This window comes from Cylas formicarius, unplaced genomic scaffold, assembly GCF_029955315.1.
Source record: "Cylas formicarius isolate icCylForm1 unplaced genomic scaffold, icCylForm1.1 PGA_scaffold_8__14_contigs__length_24414737, whole genome shotgun sequence".
NCBI classification, from domain to species: Eukaryota; Metazoa; Arthropoda; class Insecta; order Coleoptera; family Brentidae; genus Cylas; species Cylas formicarius.
Window position 1 is genome coordinate 9,222,732 of NW_026844361.1, and position 23,096 is coordinate 9,245,827.

The following is a 23,096-nucleotide window of genomic DNA, read 5'->3' on the forward strand; positions in this document are numbered from 1 at the left end:
TGTTTTATTATCAGTTTGACAATAACTCCTAGTCAATAGTAATTGAAAAAAGCGTTAACTTATAACGATATCCTTCCAACATATTTAGATATCTCGAAATAAACACAAAAAAATTATAAAACCTGAATAAAGTCCCCCGAGCAATTACCTGAACATATATCATTGCACGAGGGAACTATATCCTAACGCGTCGCAACATCTCCATCATACAAACGAATATAAAACGTTCAACATTTCGCGCCCTAAGTAAAACTATAAAGTTAAATCGGAAAATGTTTTTTTCCGTGCGGTGGACAATTTTTCGGATAAATAAAATTAAATAGTGGGCGACAAGTACCTAAAATATCCGCACGAATTGGTGGAACTGCTCGAAAATCATTAAAAATCGATATTATGTACAAGCCGAAGGATAACAACAAATAGCTGTAAAAAAAGGGGGTTTCCTCGAAAAAACAATTGCTAAAAACCGCTTGCGTCGGTGAATTTTGTCAAGAAAAAGTAATTTGCTCAAGTCAGAGACCGAGTTTCGACAAAATACCGCTCGAGCGACGCTTTGTTCTCGGCCGATAAGCTAGGGAAACGGTTAACGTGCTTGACGAACGTTTGCGGCGCTACTGGCTCGATCGGGACAGCTACCTTAGTCGCGATTTCCGTATGCTTGGCCCAAGAACACAAAAAAGTCGCCCACTCGTCGGTCTGCTTCTCTGTGTGGGAGGACGAGAACAACAATTCCGATCGTACCAGCATTACCGTCAGAGCTGACACCCCGAACTAAAATTAAACCAATCAAATAACTCCGAGCGGCCGGGTAACGTCGCGAGATGCTAAAACAGCAATCGGCAGCAGAAAATTTTCTTTTTAAAAACGGAGAAAGTGTTACTTCTATTGCTTGTGAATGATAGAAATGAGGAAAAGATACGAGCTTATACCTACATGAAATTGGTGGAAATTTGGTGTCTTTGGCAACATAGAACCTTTTCTCCCTGCCTTATTCCTATTTTTCCATTTCAAGAATATGCGTCTGGTTTGCAGAAAAATGTTCACGTAATCGAAAAATTTGGACGATATTAAGATCCATTTTAAATATTACAAAGGCAGCAGATAGAAGGATATAGATATATAGAAAAGAAAAAGAAATTAAGTTGTGGAACATCTCATTAAAATTCATTTTTTCTAATATGCAAAAATATATAGGGCATTTCATTGAAAAAAATATAATTTTTAACCTGTACAGCATAAAAGTATGTTTAAAATTTGATACATTAATCGAAACATTTTTACAAAACAAAGAAAATTTTTTGAAGAATACAGATAAATCAGTTTTGACAAGTTTTATTAAGCCGTTAATAATGAATTAAACGATATTAAGATCTATTTTAAATATTATAAAGGCAGCAGATTGAAGGATATAGCAGACTGTCGCATTAAAATTCAAAAACAATCACCATCTCAAACAATTATTTCTTCTAATATACAAAAATGTATAGGGCATTTCATTGAAAAATATATAATAATAACCTGTATAGTAGAAAAGTATGTTTAAAATGTTTTAATTTGATGCTACATCATATCGAAACATATTTACAAAACAAAGAAAAATTGCGCCACTTTGTAGATCGTACATTTGTCCTTTGTCAATTATGTCCAGAGTCGTTTTAAACACAAATACCCAAATTATTGGCTAAATTTAGTGTTTAATATTAGTAACAAATTTATACATTTTGAAATAGCACGGTTGTTTTATTTAAAAGAAATCAGAGAAAAATGCATAAGCAATTCATACTCAACCCTAATAAAAATATTTCGTCTACCTATATATATATATATATATATATATACAGCTATAAACGCCTTTCTGGAACAGATGCGCTTCTAGCGACACCTTGACCATCACAAATTTGGTCAATACGCTCACCTTGCTATTTTATCTTCTTTTCTCTCTCAATTTTTTTTCAAGAAAAGGACTTGGGTGAAATAAATAAATCTTCGAAATTTTTAACAAATTTTAAAATAGATGAAAAACAGTTAAAAAACAGATTTTCACAGTTATTTAATGATTTAGGACAGCTGTTTCGGCAACACCGTGTAACAGTTAAATTCTCAACAACTTTAATAAAAATTTTAGAATATCATATTGCCTTTAAACCTGTTATCAAAAGTTCGTTCGAACTAATTAACAAGGTTAAAGCAGCAATTCTAGTTTCATTTGACGTCCAAAATCTATTTCTTAGCAATAAACATTAGAGACAATATTCTCACTCAGAGGCAAGTCAACCCTATCATAAAACAAGAATTGCTAGATAGTTTAATAATTATTAAATTATTTTAAATTTAATGGTCAATTTTACATTGCTAAAGAAAGATTAATTATGGAAAACTCACTTAGTCCATTACTTGCAGAAATTTTCATAGACAATTTGGAAAATATCATACATAAACATACTCTGAGTAAGGGATTTCTCTGTAACATGATGTTTTTGCTTTTTCACTGGAACGGAAAGACAACTGCAGTCCTTTTTGAGTCATATTAACTCTATATAGATCTAGATAATTCATTGAACTTTTTGGACTTAACTACAACTAAACTACAGAACAAATTAGATTTTTCCATTTACCATAAACCCTGACACACTGGCACAATAATATATAATACTCAAATCACCGTTACACACACAAAATGGTGCTTTTATCCCCAGACTATTTAATATACCACTTGTCACAGAAAAATATCAAAATATTATTTGACCAATCGGTTTTAACAATGGTTTCAACTCCTCTTCGATAGATAAGATTATAACTACAAAGCAGTTTCAAATAACTGAACTCTATCCCATATTAAACACAGAACCCAAATTTTAGAAAACAGTAAAATACATAGGAGAAACAAGCCAGAAAATTTCGAAACATCTATCTAAATTTAGTCTTAAGATTGCTTTTAAAACTGAAAACATTATAGGACAGTTTTTAAAAAACAGTAAAACTAAATTACGAACTCAAAAATCCGGAGTCTACAAGTTGAAATGTGGATCACTAACGAACATAAAAATACCCCCTTTTATAAAAAAATAAAAGTTCCGATTCTAACTATGCCATTCATTTAAGTTCAGAAATGCGCAACTTTGACGATAATTTTGATATTTTACATAATCAAACAAAAAGCAAAAAACTAAATTTGTTGGAAGCTATGGATACCAACAAAATAAGATATTCGAATCTATTACTTAATGACCAATTGGATTTAAATGCGTCTCTGTTGTTAAATTTCAATTTATAACTCTACACCGATAATTATTTATATATGTATACAGGTGTCCGAATAATTGGAATAATTAAAAAAGGCACCGTGAAAACCGTGAAAATCTGAACATTTTTTTGTTCCAATTTAATTGTGTTAAATAGATTTTCGTGCAGTAAAAGCCACTTCAGTCACACCGTTAAAAAACTTAGAATCCACCACTCACCTTATTCAGAAGCATGAAATATAAAGGGGCTTTGCCGACGTGACTCAACGGGGTACTTCTGCTATTCTCCTGCCTCACGACCTCAACCAGACCAGACGTCATGTGCAATATCTCGGAAAGATCGCAGTTTTGTACGTACCTGCAACAGAAACAAACGCCGGTGACAGACTTCAGAAGCGGGATGGCGCAATTCAAGAAACCTTTTAAAGCTCGGATAGAACTTGGGCAAGATGTTGTCGCCCGCAGTGTCTCTCCTGCCGATTACAGGTAAGCTTAGCAACAGCCGGCTCCAGATTTCCAACAACTGAGAAGCAAATTGATCCCTAGTCAAATGCGGTAGCACTCTCAAGAGCAACATCTAGAAAACCAGTTTTAAAGTTGCAGCTACATAAAATGCGATAAAGTAAGAGACCTTCCCCTTCCTAATGTTCATGAAACTCGCAAATTTGTCATCCTGAAGCAAAGCGCTAACGATTTTGATGAAATAATCTAGTTGGTTCTCAACAATAGGTTCACTCTCCATTTTAAAGAGCCGCAGCACCTCTTGTTTCTGCTCCGACGTCGGCGCCTGTTCCAATTCCTTTAACCTATTTATACAATCAAGGAAAATAAAACCCTACAACGTTTAGCGCAGACAACGCGACTTGCCTTTGCTTTTGCTTGATTTCCCGCAACTTTTCCATATTACTAATAAACAATGGATTTTTAATATCCTCAGCTTTTAGCAGTAAGGAATAGAGAGCCTCGAGCTCCAAAAGCAACTGTTTGGTCTTCCTAGAATCTTTAGACAGACTCAGGCTGTCCAAGTCTTTATCTGGTGTCACTATGTCCATATCTATTATTTTTCGAGGCGCGGTTACTGAACCACACTAAAAAATTAGATAATAAAAGATACAGAAAAATATTTGAAAAAATAAAATTAAGAAAAATGATTACAGACTTATTGAAATAGAGAAGTAGTGGGTAGATGTCAATAAATTAAAGCTATTTATTAAAAATTAAAGTAGATAACAATACGCGAACGAGGTATTTCTAAGATTTCAGGAAAATTGGTTTGTCACAATAGCAGTATATATATTTTCTTCAGGCATATGTTATTGTAGGATTTGAATAAGTAATTTTTAAAATTGTTTTTTAGCGTTTTAATTGACTTTATTTATAGGCTTTTATAGCCTTGCAGTAAGGCCGCTTTTCAAAAAAGGTGGGACTAAAGTCTGCAAATGCGCTCTGGAATGAATGTGCATATTTTTATATAGACTATAGTTTCTTTGAAATAATAGAGGATTTTTTTAACACATTAAACTAATGAAAAATATAAAGACAGTATAAAGAAGCTGTGAGTACATTAAGCCTTTTAAAATACAGTAAGTATGACACCTGTGGACGCAACTTGTACATGCATCTTAGATTCTGTGCAATGAATTGACCATTTTCAAGGAGGATCCCCAAAAAAGTATTGCATAAATAACTCAGGACTGCATAATTGCAACATAAAAAATTCTTATAGTGTTGTTTAATTTTGAAACAAGCCTTTCAGTTGTTTTTTTTCCAAATTAGGGTTTGATCTAGGTAGACTCTGGACAAATAAACCTTATAATTTTTGAAAAGCAAGTTTTGATAGAATTCAACATTAAACTATGGTTTTCACTCCATTCATTCATCTCACTAATATCTCCCGACAGTTTGATGACTTTGTGTAAATTTCTTACCTGCAGTTTCCCTAAAGAATTCTCGAACTGTAGAGGGGTATACACCCTGGGGGTGAGAGTATTGTTTTCTTGCCTCTCACTGTTTCTCCTTTGCCTGCCATTGCTCGCACCGAACCAGTTACCTTTGTCATTATTCGGTGTATTTTCCTTGTTGTTCTTAAGTTTCCTCTCTTTGAAAATCTGAGAAAGCCCGGGACCGCTCAACTTTACGAATTTACTTAAACGCCATTGCTTACCGTGTAGTAATAGTCATCGAAATATGGTGTGCCGGTATTTAACTGCAAGAGTTGAATGTTTAATAACCACTGTTTGTCTCTTATTGTCATTAATCCGGCGTATTCGTCTCGATTTACTTCTTCCAGATCTCTGCGTTCATACCTACAAGACACAAACAAATTTAGCAAGTAATGTAAAGAATTTTTTTTTAAGTAAAGACATTTTCAAATAGCACCTGACAGTGGCGCCATTGATCATGGATTGCAGCAGGTGCTCTCACCATTGCTGTTCTTAATATATTATTTATATTATATTAATGACATTGACAATTGAAATAAAAACCAAAAATATCTATTGAAGTTTTGGATACAGAAATGGCCAGTTATTGATCTAAAAAGTAAAATAAAAAGAATATTGAGCATATAAGTAGTTGAGAGTTTACTTTGATACTAAACTTTCTTTTGAAGTTGAAGCACATATTGGCGAGAATGCCAAAAATTTTCCAAGACAATGTTATTTATAAAAAAATATAAAAAAACACTAACAATAAAGTAATATGCATGGTCAATTTCATTCTGTTCAAGTCGCTAGGGACAGACAGGTCTGTACATTTCACCTACTCTGTAGGTCTGACATATACTTCCATATGTATCCCATTATATCTATATATATCTCCATAACTCTCCTATACCTTCATATACTTCTCCTATACTTCCACATATCTTAAGTATAATGAAATTGGAATTATATGTCATGGAAGTATAGGAGAGGCATATGGAGGTAGAAAAAGCTATAATGAGATACATACCTGTCGGCTTTAGCGACGCGATACCTAGCTATGGGGTATTCTCCTCATGAAAATATATATTTTTTTATTATGGAGAAGAGTAATAAGAGTAGTAATAGAGGGGTATATTTATAGACCTAATTTACCAAACACTAATACACTGGAAGTTTAAACAAAATCTTGCAGATATTATATTGGACTGCTTAGTTTATATTAAAGATATAGTAACACATAATGCCTCTCACTGATATAATACGTGTAAAGATATAAACCCTGTATTACTCAGATTGAAGAAATCTATGTATATCATTAACTATTAAACCAGTTCCTTAAACGGAGAGACAAAATACTTTAAATCCTTGACCTACTAGTGTATTCTAGATGGATGCTAGGATAGCTTTAAATTAATTTAAAAATTGTGACCCGTGGTAAAAACGCCTTGTATTTGGAAACATCAATAAAGCTTTACTAATTACCTGTAATTGCCACTATTATTACGAGATCGTGGATGGTGATGCGTCGGCGAGCCATAACTCGTCTGATTGGAGTACATTTTCTGATGCATATTCTTATTCGCCATCATACCCATGCTATGGGGTGGCGGAGGAAAATTAAAAGGATGATTGGCCTGAAAACCATTAGTTATTTAATAAAAGACTGATTTTCTTATAATAAAAATTGCCTCATGCACTATTAAATGACACTTACGGGTAGGTTGTTGCCATGGTGGTTGATGTACATAAACCCTGGAGGACCATTGTGCTGCATTAGATGTGGATGTGGAGGCATCATCCTTATCATCCCTGGTGGCATCATTGGGTGATGGTGAGCGTTCAATGGTGGTCTAGGCGGTGGCATATCTATGAACAGTTAGTTATATAAAGGCGGATCCATTAAACATTAAAAATATAATTGAAAATAAAAATTTGTACTCACTGAGAGGTGGTAAACCAGGAGGTGGCAATCTAGCGTTAGGGTGCTAATAACAAAAGATGAAGATATCACTTACTAATCAGTTAAACAATTAGCTTGACCTACCTGTAAAATGGGATGAAAGTGGTGCACTCCAGGTGGGGGAGGCAGCACTGGTCTTTGCCCAGGCTGTGATTGCTGGGGTGGCAAAAGTAAAGGTTTTTGTTGCACATGGACATTGTTTCTAGAATTCTGAATAAGGTTCTTCTCCAGCTCTTCAACTGTGCAAATTTTGTTCGGCAAACCTGGAGGATGTCTGGCTGACTGGTTGTTGAAATTTGGGGCATCTGTTCGGGACTTGATCTGAAATTAAAAACCCAGTTACTTTATGAAGAACCTAGTGAAGAATTAGCAATATTGAACCACTTACAAAATATCTTGATGCTTTTTCTATACTGGTAAGTACTTCTTGCTGCAATACTTCTCTACCTAGGGTGGGCGTAAAAGCCTCAAATAGAGGATCTTTAGTAAAAGAGACATGGCCAGCTTCTGAATCATCAGATGAATCATCCAGAACTAACTGGGACAGTGAATTTTCTACAAAAAATACATATTTACATTTGGTTATATATTTTTATCCAAATTATCACATACCAATTTGTTCTGACTGCTTCGAACTCTCGTTGATCTCGGCGAACTGCTCATGCTGCTGCTCCCAATCATCCAAACTGGATTCGTCAAGAGCCCCGAAAGTCTCATCATTTAAAGCATCATATTCTTCTTCATTTTCAATGCAATCATCTTCCTCTGGTAGCAAGGTCTCGCCGTTCTAATAAGAAAATATCGTTTAAATTTGGTTGCATTGCGAACTTCACATAAAGCGCAATACTAGAAAATTGATTCCCTCCTTAGTCTGGAGCCAGTAAAATGAAAAAATTACATGAACTTCTTCCATCAAAATAAAGTCAGTGGTTTTTACAAAGCTCACCTTTAGCTCTAAATTGCCGTTTAACGAAGAATCGAAATCAAAAAACGTATTGGCCATTGGATTTCGGGAAAACATTCAATATTCTCATTTTACAAACTCTTCTGAACTTAGCAGTTTTTTCTGTTCGTTTCCATATGTTTGTTACCAACCTAAACATTACCATTGTCAAACAGGGAAATTTTCAAATTGCCCTTTTAAAGTAATTTGCATTCAATAAAATAACTTTCTGACGTTAATGCGCAACTTAGGAACCACCCTGCAGTGGCATTCACAGTAATAGAAACCTACGAATCACATTGAAAACTGTTGTTTTATAATTTATCCAGTTTGAAGCAAATTTAGGAACAGTCGTACCACCCAAGGAAAATAATCTAAGCAAGAATTAAAATTTTGACATAAATGTAGGTTATTTTTTCCATAGAAATGGTAGATGAAAGTACACGTAAAACTTTAAGTAGTATACCGCTACTGAAAACGAAAGCGGGGCCTCGCGACAAGGAACTCTGGGTGCAACGTTTAAAAGAAGAATATCAAACACTAATAAAAGTAGTTTATTGCGCTTGAATATTTCCAGAATAAGTAACACCATATGTTTACAGTATGTTCAAAACAATAAGGCGGCAGACAATGACTGGTTTCGCTTAGAATCCAACAAAGAGGGTACCAAATGGTTCGGCAAGTGCTGGTACATACACGATCTACTCAAGTATGAATTTGATATTGAGTTTGATGTAAGTACCTAACTACTAGCATTTGTATACAAATGCGGAATTATTTGATTTTCAGATTCCAGTAACTTATCCCACCACAGCACCGGAGCTAGCGCTGCCTGAACTGGACGGAAAAACTGCCAAAATGTATCGAGGTGGTAAAATATGCCTTAGCGACCATTTCAAGCCATTATGGGCTAGAAATGTGCCTAAATTTGGTATCGCTCATGCTATGGCCTTGGGGGTAAGTTAATTTTTGGATACTGGCAGAATGTTTAACAGCAGTTTTTGCAGCTTGGACCCTGGCTGGCAGTTGAAATTCCAGATCTTGTCGCAAAAGGGGTTATATCTTATAAGGAAAAGGTGGAGAGCCAAGGATAGTTAAATTGAATCAGACATATATGCATTTTCTGAGTTTCTCCTTCCGAAGGAGCATTGATTTATGCCTCAGGAGAAATAAAAATGTCCTTCAAAAAACCGTTTTTGTTAATTTTGTGTTTTGGTATTATATTTTCTGTATATTTTGATATCAATATAGATTTTTTTAAATTGATTGATATTTATTAAGAAATCCGCATTTATATGCAGTAACGCGGCAAATATTTTTAGCAAGTCCATCAGATCTGTTGCAAAAGCGCATAAATTACATCGTAACCTGTAATTTAGGAATGCAAGCCATTCATATTTTTCTTTAGATAAAGCCTTATTCGAACACAACGGGCTAATCTCGCAAACGCATTAATTTTGTAATAAAAGCGGCAAGTCGCCGTATACGTACAGACGAAACAATTTCACTTTAAACATGTTTAACTTACGAAGACAAACCATATTTATTGAAAACCAGTTTTGAAATAAAAATTTATATTGGCCGAACAAAATGGATAGACAGCAAATACGAGAGTCAGTGGATTGCTACCTTTCTCAAAATACATGTGGATGCGTCCGCCGTTATATATATATGACAATTTAGTTCTAGTTCTGCAGTCACGCAATAAGTTTTATAGTTATTTTGAAGCAACTATGAATTTTTTTAAAGAAAGTCCGTGTAACATGCGAATGCGCGAGATTTAAAATCTAATTTTTAACCAACCAACCTTGCGGGAAAAGTATTCTATTCAACAATCCAAACTGTAAATAACTGAAAACAGGAAAAACCTGCAACTTTTCTGAAAAAAAAATCCTTGGAATTCCACGGTGATCGTATGTAGGTACATATATGACTGTCAATTATTATAACGTCAAAGTGAGAATTATGACGCAGAAGAATTTGAACAGCATTTCGCGATATTTGAGTGCAGTAACCTTTTTTTTTGAGCAACTTAAGTAAAATTTTGAAATAATTATATATTTATGCCGAATACAGAAACAGTAATTATTATAATCAATCGCGTTGTCGCTTTTAGGTGAATCTTTAATGGCATTTATTTTGTTAACACTGCCGCGATGCTTTTACGTGCTATTGTACTGTAATGGTTATTTGTTTCGTTATCGCTTTCTAATTGTTTTTAAACTGCAAATAACTATACTTATGCAAGTAAGGGTTTTCATTTAGTTACTCATGGTTTTAGTTTGATATTTTTGTAGTACGTTTTTGGATGTAACTTGCGCGGGCATTTGCTTTTTAATTTACAAGTTATTAATTTTGTTTATCTTAATAGTGGAATTGAATACCGGAAGCATCCGCGATCCTCATTATAAATTTATCCGACAAAAGATCGTTTCTCAATTCACGAGAACGCGGCAGTACCCGTGTGGTCGGACGATGGCCCGTGAAAGTAAATTTTATAATTAGGTACCTAACTATACATACGAAACTTTGACCTATTGCCTCAATAAAGAACGCGGCTGCGCCGACCCGTTGTTTATTCCATTTCGGGCCAATTGCTTTTTCCTCGCATTTATTTCGAGAGATAAGCAAACATTGCTTTTTTTCGGCGCAATGGTTGCCCCAGAGGGATGGCGCAACTTATACAGGGTGATATTCACCCAAACATTATCATACGACCTGAGTACTGTATATTTTAAGTATTTATTCACTGCTTAACATTGTCGTAAGTAATATAACGTATGCATTATGTACTACCCGAAGGTCTACCAAAGTTTGAATGTATCCGAGAAAATAAGTCCTTATTTAAAGTTAACTTGCCTAATAAAGCAGTGCAATAAAAGAAATCTTTATTTGTCGCTTGCCGCTTGATATCATAGAATAGTGTTGAACTTACCAAATTTAGAAATCTGATATCTATGGTTCTGTCATTGGCATTTTGGTGTTTCAAATTATTAGAGTGGATATCAGCGTATTACGTAGAAAAATTAATATTGTATATCGGGCTAGAATTGTGTTTTCTTTGTACAATTTAGTGCATAATAGGTATATACCTATACATCTTACGCAAAATGTGTAAGGTATATATCTATACATTTTACGTAAAATGAATGTACAGAAAACCAATTTACGTACTTACAGTACTTCTGTATTACGTACTTGCAGACTTAACAAATGCGTACATTCTATTGTATTATGTGTGAACTATGTACATACAATTCTGTTAGACGCAGAGGCGGACATATTTTCGAAGTATGTTGTGTTTCAAAGTATTTCGTTTCTTATATATATGTCCGTTATATAAATTGTGAAAAATATGTATGAATTTTAATGTCAAACCGTCTGGAACAAGATATAATAAAAAGCAAAATATATTCTCTTTATCAAAACTAGATTGTTGCTATTATGGATAAACTAAAAAAGAAGCAAGAAGAAGATGAAAGCAACATAATTATTAGCCGTATCACCCTCCCTAGATTGATTTGTAAAATGGGATTTAAATACCGCAAAATAGACAAAAACAAGTGGTCATAGAATCGCACAGATTGCGTATTAGAAGATTTAATTATCTGAAGAAAATTAAAAAGTGTAGATCCGAAATGAGATGGATTCACGTAAAAACTGTCGGACAAGAGCGCCTTAAAATAAAGAAAGGCGCGTAACAATAATTCATTCTGGATCAGAACAGGGATTTATTCTCAACTGCTTGCTGTCTCCTAAGAATATTAAGGACTGTACCTTGACAATCATGAAAATACAAGTGCAAAAGTTGCAAAAACTGGTTTCAAAATTATTTTTTAAACAATATTCCAGATAACGGTGTCATTGTAAGGGCATACTCTTTAACGTCCATATAAAACCACGCAAAATCAAATGTGAGAACAGAAAATGTTACTCCTACTTTAAGTTCGAGTGTAATAAAGTTAATTAAACATGCAATTAACAATGTACCTGTCGAAAGTCGGTACTTATTTAGGACAATTTGTATATACTGAGTGGCATCGTATTTTCTGTTGTATATAATATTTAATGCTAATCTCTGTTCTCCAATACCAACTGATCTGGTGTATTATTACCATCGGCGGGTTATTTCGATAATTCCCGTCAAAAGAATACACGACATACTTTTAGACAGACTATACCTTCGTCTTGAACTGGACGTTCAAAAACCGTTTAAGGTACAGTACGTTTGTGATGCCTTGCAGTCTCCTGGCGACGCGTTGACATTTCCGCTTGGTCCGTCATCGTGGCAAAACAAGTTGCCCCCTTTAAAACCGATCGCTCAAGCATGGCGTCGACAAAAATGCCTCCGATAACGATGAATAAGCTTTACGTCGGCAACCTGCCCACAGAAACGAACGAAAACTCCCTCAGGCAACTATTCCTGGAACAGAACCTAGCGTGCACGAGCGTGCTTGTCAAAAGGGGCGGGTACGCCTTCGTCGACTGTCCCGATCAATCGTCCGCTGACAAGGCCATAGACAAACTCAATGGGTTCAATTTCAGGGGATCTCCTTTGGTAGTGGAACCTTCAGTAGCTTCCGGGAAGAGGAGGCCGTTGCCCGAAAGGGTCCCGGTTCCCGTAAGCTGGATGCGAGCCGGGTATCGTTAAAGGCGCGGGCGTCTCACATGTTAATATATATTGTAATGTGTACGACACAATAAAGTGATTTTGGATTTTGCCAAATGGCATTCACGATAGTGAAAGAAATTTAATTTTACTTTAATGTCTTTGTCAGTTTTATTTTTAGGTAGATATATCTAGTTTCAAAATATCTTCTAACGATTTTCACAGTGTTTCTTGAAGTACAATATTTGTAGTTATAGCATTAAAAATTAACTTATCCTAAATACCTAAATCTATCCTAAATATAAAGGTAGTCACTAACTACTGGCGAACTACTAAAAGAAATCAACTATAGAGCTATAGAAGGATAAAGTAAGGCACTGAAATCAAAAAACTCAACTTAAAAACTTAAAAACAAAGGAATATATCAAAATCAAATATATCAATCATCAGAAGCAAAAAAGAATATAAAATAATAACATCTCACTTTTCACAGATCCAAGCCATCTTTTGCAGATTCTTTTATACTGATAAATAATCATACCATGATTTTTTAAGTCTGTGAGAATTAAATTATATATTTTTGGAGTAATATAAGTAATGCATTTTTGATGATTTTTATTGTATACTGCGATAAATAGTTAAACATTCGTCGGTTCGGGTTTGGAAAACGATATAGGTACTAGATATATAGACGCGCTGCCTATACTGATAATAGAGGCTCTTCAGGTTCAATACGCGCATGCACGGCGATTTCAAAGCAACCAATAAAACCTAGGGGCATTCAACAACCAACATGGCTGCAGTTCTCCAATTCGACAGTTTTCAGTTTGGATTGACTGACCAGAAAGATTAATCTGTATTGTGAGGTTATGTCAATTTTATTTTTGGCTCTGTTCCTTATGGCTTTGTGAAAATGCGTGAAATTGTTATATTAATTATATGCGAATGTCTTGTTAAATGTTCTCGAAATATAAGTTAAGTGTTTGAAGATGATTTTTTAGGAAGAAAATGGAGCAAAATGCAGTTTAGTGTGTGAAATTTAGAGGTGTGCGCCGAAAATCATTTCTTTGTGTACGCAAATACTCGTCAGGCACATCAATTATTAAAAAAGAGAATTGTAAATTTCCAATTAAATATCGGAAACTGTATTCGTCAGCTCTGTACCGTGACCTACAGGATTAAGTCATTTTTGGAGTTACGTGGTGGGAAATTTGAATGGAAAATTGTAGAGAAGAGTAATAAAAATGCAATACCTCCTAATTAGTCTCGCTTTAATTTTTGAAAGAAATTTCCACAGGCTACTGTTATACTTATAGAATATTTGTAAATAGTAATCTCGCTTTATTGCGTAAATACAAAATACAAAGAGCAGCAAAAATAAATTAAAAACACAAACAAAGAGAATATCAACAAACTGCCATACCTCTATTATATATGAAATTATTATTATTGTTATTATTATTAAATTAAATGAAATTCTTATTGTTTCATATAAAGCGAAACAGTAAAACTTGCTTCTCGATGTATTTTATAAGTAGTTGTAGGACGGAACCATACCATAACTGAAACATAAATAATAATATTACACTTCGAGCTGGATTATAGCCACTTCTTATTCCAGCCCGCCTACAATTGTAAGTTTATATTATACTAATAAATGCAGTCAAATAAAATTCTATTCTATTCTATGAATTATTGGAAACAAAATCATAATTAAAGGAGAAGTGTGACTGTTTCGGGTAAGTATAGAAAGATAATTTCTCAAAGAAACTTCCACAGGCTACTGTAATACTATTTACCATATTAAAACCTTTTATAATTAAAACTGATAGTTTCGTACTTAATTCCTTTCCCTTCATTGAACAATTAAAAAGCATTACATTTGATACACAAGATATTCTGGTTAGTTACTAAAGTTCCTATTCCTGGAACTCTCACCATCATTTCAGATATATTAAAGCCCGAAAATCTGGAACCAAACCTTCTCACCTTAATTGAAAAATGCTTTCCTGGAACATATTTTTCTTACAACGGTCAAATTTTTGCACAAGCGTCGGGAACAGTTATGGGTTCTCCATTATCACCGGCCATCGCGAATATATTTATGGGAGCCTTTGAAAAGACCAAAATTATGGAAACGCTATGTCGATTATACTTTTGTTATTCAGCCTAATGGTCAAGAATCCCTAGTAGATTTTGTTAGACATTTAAACACTATACACCCAAACATATGTTTTACATTGAATTAGAAACTAATAATAACCTGACAAGAGAAAACCAGAAGTTTTCTAAATAGTATTATAGAAAAATAGATAGATATAGATTTTTTTGTTAGGAATGAATCGGCCTTCAAATTTATTTTTAGCAATATCGTTTATTTAACTCAAATAAAAATAACGGTGAAATGTGTGATTTATTTTTTTTTTCAGAAATTACAAAATGTATATTAATTTGCAGATATTTTTTATTTTTATTGTATTATTTTTAGAAAAATATTTTATATAGATGTAGATTTTTTGGTTAGGAATGAATCGGCAACCTTCAAATTTTTTTTTAGCAATATCGTTTATTTAACTCAAATAAAAATAACAGTGAAATGTGTGATTTATTTTTTTTTTTCAGAAATTACAAAATGTATATTAATTTGCAGATATTTTTTATTTTTATTGTGTTATTTTTAGAAAAATATTTTATATAGATGTAGATTTTGTGGTTAGGAATGAATCGGCAACCTTCAAATTTTTTTTAGCAATATCGTTTATTTAACTCAAATAAAAATAGCAGAGAAATGTGTGATTTTTTTTTTTTTTCAAAAATTACAAAATGTATATTAATTTGTAGATATTTTTTAGATAATGCATTTATAGCTTAGTTATTATTCTATTTTTGTATAATTCTCTTGCATAACTGGGAGATTGATGGCAATGGTAAACATTGAGACAAAAGACGAAAATTTTAAGTCACTATTAGAGCAAAACCTATACTTACTTTCTAGTTAAACTCATTTTATTTGATAATTCTGAAGCAAGATGGGCAATAATTAATCCATAATTAATTTTAGTAAGTATTATAATTGTTATTGATAAATTAGTATTTAAATATTCAAATTCATTAAACATCCTGAATTAGTTCGATGACAAGGACGCGCATTAGTTTACGTCTTCGGGGATCCGGCTATAAGAAAATGACTAAAAACTAAACAAAAACAAAGCCACGCCTCAGGGCGTACAGTCTGCATGCGCTCTGTCGAACAAGGCGTGGCCTAAGGGCGCTGCACTGTGGGTAAATCTCATAAAATAGCACCTGGTCCAGTTTTTATTCAGATTCAGAATATTTTTTAAATTGGCTGATAATGTGAAAATATTATTGGCATATTTTTGTATAGAAATTTATCGAAATAGACGCCCTATTTATTAAAGAAAATTAAAGTTTAGTTATAACGTATCACATACATATAAGAGCTGAAAACAATTTAATACTCTCTGATTAAGCAACTGGCCTTCATAGTCTTAATTAATACTTACTAATTACTATCTTTATTGTACTAAACTCATGAATATAATGATATTAAGCCAAATATGCGTTAGTAAAATAACGGGTGATTCAATAAGAGTTTCCACATTATAATCTGAAATATTTTTGAAACGTCACTGTATTTGTTTATTATCATATGAGATTTCTAACCTCAAAACATAAACAAAATTAGTCATGGAGCAATATACTTCTGAACAACGTGTAAAAATTGTGCAAGCCTATTATGAAAATGGTCGATCAAGAAAAAATGCATTTCGGGCTCTACGCGCAAAATCGACATTCTGAGAGGACAATTTGGAATGTGGTTCAAAATTTTGAGCAAACTGGATCTGTAACTAACCTCAAAGTCCCTCAACGTGCTCGTGCAGGTCGGCCAGATCAAAATATTGCTATTGTTCACGAAAGTGTAGCCGAAGATCCAAACACATCGATTCGTCATCGATCGCAGCAAGTGCGCCTTACGTATTCATCCACACAGCGAATTTTAACAAAAAAAAACTTGCATCTACACCCATATAAAGTCCAAATAACTCAGGAGTTGAAACCTCGAGATCATCAACAGCGCCGCGTGTTTGCAGAATGGATACGAGAACAAGGGGTTCATTTTTCAACGAAAATCATCTTTAGCGATGAGGCACATTTTCACGTTGGTGGCTTTGTAAACCAACACAATGCTCGTATTTGGGGATTAGAAAATCCAAGAGAGATTGTTCAAAAAGCAATGCAACCTCAAAAAGTGACTGTTTGGTGCGCATTTTGGTGCGGAGAATAATTGGCCCTTTTTCTTCGAGGATAATGCGGAGAACGCTGTTACGGTTAATGGTGTTCGCTATCGAAACATGATATCTGATTTTTTCTGGGAGCTGTTGACATTAAAGATTTGTGGTTCCAACAGGATGGGGCCACTTGTCACACATCCAGAGAAACGATACAATTGCTGCGGGGCAATTTTCCTGGTCGGATTATCTCACGTAACGGCGATATCAATTGGCCGCCACAATCATGTGATCTTACTCCCCTAGATTTTTTTTTTTGGGGTATCTAAAAGGCAGAAATAAACCAAACACTATTCCAGAGCTGAAACAGGAGATTAGACGCGAAATAGCCGGCATAGAACCTGAATTGTGTCAAAAAATGATCCAAAATGGCAAATAAAAATGTTTGTATATTTTTATATTCTTCCGAGTTTTTTTTTATTATTTTAATGTGGAACCCTTATTGAATCACCCTTTATAAATAAATGAAAATATATTAAAAAAACAACTAAGAAGAAGGTTATCATTATTTTCACGAGTTTAATCTAGTATTGCTTTTTGGCGTAATCAACACAGACCACCCTTTATATGAAACTAACAATACACATAAGAAAATGCATGTGAAAATTGTAGCCTCTGAAATTAGAAAAAAAAAATCATATGAAATCAAGTCTGAATAACGTAAGAGATAATTTAAGATCTCTTACTGAGAGATAATATACTAAACGAATTGAATGTGAAATATTGCTTTACATAAAAAAATATTATTAATAAAATATTAATAAGGCGAATAGCGAAGATACAGCGACTGTTTATTAGTTCGGAAAAAATATATTTCAAACCGAATTTAGTGCGTTAATTATGAGTGATAGGCAATACAACTTTAATGAATTTAGAATATTTGAATTTTATAATTCTTGGGTGCTAATTTGAAAGATTTGCACTTTGCAGGAGGTCGCCAATATTTTGAACATTTTATTTGAATCGCTGTATAGCGATTATGCAGCACCCATAACGACCACGTATTTTTGTGGGAAGTAAACGCAGATAAACTAGTCGCAACTAATCCTGAGGCGTTTCGAAATATGTTTAATATCTGCCAATGCCCATGCTTTACTCGTTTTTTTTAATGGTGTTTCTTCGGGCCAAAAGTGAACGTCTTACCATTTATTATTTAAATTGCGTGTAGATCCAAAGACGATACAATTAAAAGAATAGCGAACGAACTTTGCCATTTAGTTAATATCGCAAGTAAATAATATATATACGCACTTTACTGGATCCAATAATTTTTCGCCTCGATTCTGCCCTACTTTTAGCACCTCGATTCAAATAAGTAGCAGGCTGAGGATTATCCAAGCCATGATTTTTGAAATTTCAAACGATCCCTGCTAACCGTACCTTGGAACAAAAGGTTACTTTGCGAATAAAATGTCAGTACATCAAAATTCTTTAATTTATTGTTTTCTTTATTGTCAACTTGGAATTAACATTTCTTTTCATGATATATGGAATTACTGTAGCGGTTAATTGAATATTTTATTATGTGTTAACTAATTAGGCACTAGGCCAAGGAAAAACCATCGTTGACAGAAACTGAAAAAGGGAATTGAGATTATCGAAGGCTTATGATTCGTTAAACATTCCAAAAGGATTTTCACAAAATAACTGTAAAACTTTCACAGGGTTGGAAACTTTACACTTTACTGAAAGCACAGTAAATGCAAACATTCTCTTCTATCAAGTGCGGCAATGTCATATCGATCCTTAGATTTTATGTTTCAACAGGACGATGCCTGATGTCATACTTCTAAATCTACCAAAAAATGGATGACAACCTACTTGAAGGCTTAGTTTGGATAATGCCTAATAAAGTTCATCCTGTTATTCCAGCTAAACGGAAGATTACTCCACATCAAGTTTTCTTTTAATTAATTAAAAAACACTTGTTCCAATATTTCGTTGTCAGTATTATTTGATTATTAAACAATTAATTAAATGGTAATTTTATATTCGCAAATTGGCATTTTATTTAGAACATACAGTTGTTAGGGCTGGTAGAAGTGTCGCACCAATCGCAAAAATATTCCAGTTCACGATTGAAACCGGCAAGCTGCTTGGATAACTTGTGATATCTTTTAAGGTTATTCCATAAAAACTTCACCCCTGAAGTAAAATTTTATTTGAAGAAGGAAAGGCACTCCTTCTGGATATTGCTTCTCTGCTCATCCTAATAAGGCAGCCTTCATTTTTATTTCGACCATAAATAAATTAATGATCGTGGAATCCGATGATGAAGAAACGGCCATAACAGAAAAAACTGCATTAGCGTCCAGCGCCGATGAATTCAATGAAATTCACAAAACTTAAGTTGAAAGGTGGGCTCAGTGTTACAGATATGAGCCAGGTAATCAAATCCTCAATGACGCATAAGTGTTGAAAGTACGTCACAACCTGATTCATGCGGAAAAAAGCTAAAACGAAGAAAATGATGGAAAGGTATTAGTCCAAAGAATAACCAAAACTAACCGAGAGGCTGACGAAACTGCCAGCATCCTACTAAACTATTTTAGGCAGCGAGAATCTTTGTACACACAGACGACAATTTTTTAAAAGCTGCCTATAATACATACTATAACGGGTGACACAAGAAAGTGGGAGCACTCTAATGTCATTTTCGAATTTTAAATGGCACAACCAATATTTTTTTGCATTTTTGGATTCAGGAGATCATTCTACGTAGGATAGAACGGTTTTTCTCTTTATTTTTTGTGGTTTTTTAAATTTTCATTTAATTTATTATTTATTATTTATGACCATCATAAATACCGGGTCACCTGGTCATGGGAAAATTGTAAATGAAACTTTTCTTTACTTATCTAATGGGAAATTTTTTAGAATAACCTAGTTTTTTCAAATAGCACCCTAGTGTGAACAAACTTTTTAAAACTGGAATTTTTTTGTCGACATTTTGAAACCAAAATTTTCAAAATCCGTTGAAAAATAGGCTCACAGAAAAGAAAAAAACAGATAAGTAAATACATTGTTATAAAAACAAAATATTACTTAGGTGGCTTTACTTCTATTCATTATTCATTCTCAAGTTGGTAAGATTAAAAATACAGAAGAAACTCTCGACAAGCTCATGCAGAGGAAAGAAAAAACGGATCAGTATTAAAGAATGAATTAAATCTAACGATTATAATTTTTTGTTGAAAGTGTTTTTTGGAATACGAGGATAGAGTCAAAAACTAACTTAAGTATTGTATGTATACGTACGTTATAAGGTACAAGCACTTTCTTGTGTCACCCGGTATAGTTATCCTTTATGTAAAAGCCAGTTAACATGCCAATGTAAAGTTTTAATTTTTCTTTATTTAGTGTAAAAGTTTGCTTGTAGGGGTCTAATTTTTTGTGCGGTTTTCTATTTATGCAATATAAAAGTTATTTTGAAATTACGATAACATTTTTTTATTATCTCTTTAGTAAATATATATACAAAAATAGGTCCATTAAAATATGCAAGAAATGAATGTTTGGATTATCTGGGCTTTCAAATTGTGGAGCACGGATAATCGGGGTCCTGCTGTGTAAAAATTATTTTAAGGAAATAAGACGACCTTTGTTGACCTGCACATATTTGAACACAAAAAAAACGTTCACATTTTTATCGTCGCGAATAAACTTTCTCCGGTCACTTGACAGTATGTCCGTCGCTAATTTGGGAGAATACGTGCCTAAAAAAATGTGCTAAAATCGACAAGTAACAAAATACACCAATATTTCTATGATTATCATTCATTTAACAATCACTTTCACTGGATACTAATCAATATTGACACGGTTGTTTGTGTCGATATTGAATTAGCTTTTTAAAGAATGAACATTCCTGAAATTCTGGTTAAATCTTAAGTCGTCAGATGGTTGAATAATTTTATTAATTAATTAGCAAATTGTAGTTATTATAAGTAACAGTTTTCGTTTTTAAATGTTTTAAGGTGGGCTTATATCAGTTGTGTGGTTAGCAAAATCATGATCATTAACTGAATTTAATTTATTCACCTATATAGTATGCTGTAGTATGACGTCATTGGTTCACTGAAACCAGTACGAAGAAAAATATTGTCCCAATTTACTCTAGTTTACGTTTTGTAACACGCAGTAATAGATTATTAATTTGCTTCATTTTAAACCCTTTTTTAAAAAGAAGTTTTCGCAATCTCACGACCACATATTTATTATTACTATCGAAAAATCGATGAAATCGATTCTTTTCGAAACTATACGCGCTCTTCATTAAACTGGGGATCTCGGTAACGGTTACTAGAGGACCGCCGTTGGTACTGAAATGATCATCGTCGAAAAAAAAAATGTCCGCTCTCCGTTCACTGTTCCTGGAGTTTATCCGCGGTAACTTCCGAACGGTGTGAGCTAGACGGTTCAAATTTGGCCCCTTTTTATCAGAGGCTGTTTTTTGGACATCGCTATGAAACACGATAAGTATCCGAAATTTGAATCTATTGAATTGACATTTTGCGTACGTATAGAGCTTAGCTCGCTAACAGAAGCTATTAAAATGGGGGGGGGGGGGCTGGGAGATCGGGAAGTACTAAAAAAATATAAAAGTCGATAAAAAGAAAAAAATCAAATCAAAAAATTTGTGAACGAGAAGATTTGCGAGATCATATTCTATTATTCTTTATTCTTCATAATTTTCAAGAATGTACAGCGCGTGGCGGGTATTCGCAAAAATCTGAAAATTGGTGTCCCCTAATAATGGTAATTGATAATAACTAGAAGGCTGTGTTTCAGATGTTCGTTTCTTTTACATGACCATATATCCTGTATGAATAGCTAAAACTTTTGTATTGAGAGTTTTAGCATATTGAACAGAGTGCTCTGGACGTTCGGGGCTATATTAGAACTTGTAGTAGGTATTTATCTCCAATTTGCAGCTACCGACTTCAGATTTCGCAGAAAGGTAGAAGTCGCGACCCACACTTGAACTCTTAAAGTTGGGAGCAATCAAATACCGTAAAGTATTTAAAAAAAAATGAATATTTTTTTGGGTTATTTTGGTTTCCAAAAAAAAATTATTTTCTTTAAAACTATTAACCGATCGGCAAAATTATTTAACCAGCGGATGGGGAATATCTAGTGCTATAACATTTATTTCAAGCATTTTTTCGATTATATACAGGGTTTTTCAATTATGGACAAAAATATAAAAGACTCTGAAAAATGTCCTTTTCCAAAGTAAATTATTAGCCTTTTTTGTCGAAAACCATTTACTATGTTGGAATAATTCATATACCAGGAAAAGTGGGAGATCCAGGACTATAACTTCCACTTCTGGCAGTTATTCAAATATGTACAGGGTGTGTCGGTAATGGGCAAAAAATATAAAAGATCCTGAAAATTGCCGTTTTTGTGGGTTAATTATTAGCCGTAAAGGAAAAACAATAAAGCATTTGATAATTTGGTCTAAGCAGTACCGTAAATTGTGTCGAGAGATAGTTTCAGGTTTCGTCAATGATGCAGGGTGCGCGAGTATTTACCAAAGGGTGCCGTGACTTTAAAGTTCGACTAGATGTGAAAGACAGGGTGCATGCACAATTAAAATAGATAGAGATAGAGAGACAATGCGTTCCTCTAGGACAAGAAACGGGGAAACGCCTTCTTTTTAAAATAAAAAGCTACTCGCTACGAACTTGCCCCGCTCACCGACGATTTTTCGAAAACAATCTTGTTATTTCTGTATGCTCTTACCTCAATTTTTGCAAAAGGTCCAGTTTTTTGAAAGTATATGCGTCTTTTACTTTAGGTCTCTCTGATATAGATTTATTATAGATTCAAAAGCAATTGTATCTATGAACAGACCATACAATATCCTATACTATACTCACTGGCCTACGTGCATTTTTGAGTTTAATTTTAATCAATTTTTCCTCATAGTTCGTTGGCGGTGCGACTGAAGTCTAATATCAACCCAATTTGAACTACCCCGCTTATACATAACAACGATATAAAATTTTAAAATTTACCATAAAATTTTAGGCGTATTGTTAACCAAACACGCTGCTGCTCTGCAGAAACGTTTTCCTTTTTCATATAGGAATATCGGCGAT

General features: G+C 33.7%; 3 protein-coding genes across 3 annotated transcripts; 2 read left to right on the forward strand and 1 right to left on the reverse strand.

Annotated features, from left to right (window-relative positions):
• Positions 1-3: 3 nt before the first annotated feature.
• On the reverse strand, positions 4-8,285 carry LOC132705893 (protein PAT1 homolog 1). The gene is made up of 14 exons (XM_060676841.1): positions 8,074-8,285; positions 7,740-7,914; positions 7,516-7,682; positions 7,212-7,448; positions 7,110-7,152; positions 6,882-7,033; positions 6,650-6,801; positions 5,407-5,548; positions 5,171-5,350; positions 4,110-4,330; positions 3,874-4,048; positions 3,662-3,819; positions 3,462-3,600; positions 4-771 (listed from the first exon to the last, which is right to left on the reverse strand). Exons 1-14 carry the CDS (start codon positions 8,146-8,148, stop codon positions 508-510), a joined length of 2,280 nt encoding a protein of 759 aa, XP_060532824.1. The 5' UTR covers positions 8,149-8,285; the 3' UTR covers positions 4-507.
• A 50-nt stretch (positions 8,286-8,335) lies between these two features.
• On the forward strand, positions 8,336-9,336 carry LOC132705897 (ubiquitin-fold modifier-conjugating enzyme 1). The gene is made up of 4 exons (XM_060676845.1): positions 8,336-8,619; positions 8,673-8,804; positions 8,860-9,027; positions 9,078-9,336. The coding sequence occupies exons 1-4, from the start codon at positions 8,497-8,499 to the stop codon at positions 9,162-9,164; spliced, it is 510 nt and encodes a 169-aa protein (XP_060532828.1). The 5' UTR covers positions 8,336-8,496; the 3' UTR covers positions 9,165-9,336.
• Positions 9,337-11,173: 1,837 nt separating this feature from the next.
• On the forward strand, positions 11,174-12,794 carry LOC132706448 (insulin-like growth factor 2 mRNA-binding protein 3-A). The gene has a single exon (XM_060677794.1). The coding sequence runs from the start codon at positions 12,398-12,400 to the stop codon at positions 12,719-12,721; it is 324 nt and encodes a 107-aa protein (XP_060533777.1). The 5' UTR covers positions 11,174-12,397; the 3' UTR covers positions 12,722-12,794.
• Positions 12,795-23,096: the final 10,302 nt, after the last annotated feature.

Excerpts from the sequence above, each read along its gene's own strand:
- LOC132705893 (XM_060676841.1), bottom strand. The coding sequence starts at position 8,148 with ATGTTTTCCCGAAATCCAATGGCCAATACGTTTTTTGATTTCGATTCT. Across the intron at positions 7,449-7,515 it reads AAAAAGCATCAAGATATTTT|ATCAAGTCCCGAACAGATGC; the intron begins GTAAGTGGTTCA and ends TTTTAATTTCAG. Across the intron at positions 6,802-6,881 it reads ACCATGGCAACAACCTACCC|GCCAATCATCCTTTTAATTT; the intron begins GTAAGTGTCATT and ends AATGGTTTTCAG.
- LOC132705897 (XM_060676845.1), top strand. The coding sequence starts at position 8,497 with ATGGTAGATGAAAGTACACGTAAAACTTTAAGTAGTATACCGCTACTG. Across the intron at positions 8,620-8,672 it reads AATATCAAACACTAATAAAA|TATGTTCAAAACAATAAGGC; the intron begins GTAGTTTATTGC and ends ATATGTTTACAG. Across the intron at positions 8,805-8,859 it reads AATTTGATATTGAGTTTGAT|ATTCCAGTAACTTATCCCAC; the intron begins GTAAGTACCTAA and ends TTTGATTTTCAG.
- LOC132706448 (XM_060677794.1), top strand. The coding sequence starts at position 12,398 with ATGGCGTCGACAAAAATGCCTCCGATAACGATGAATAAGCTTTACGTC.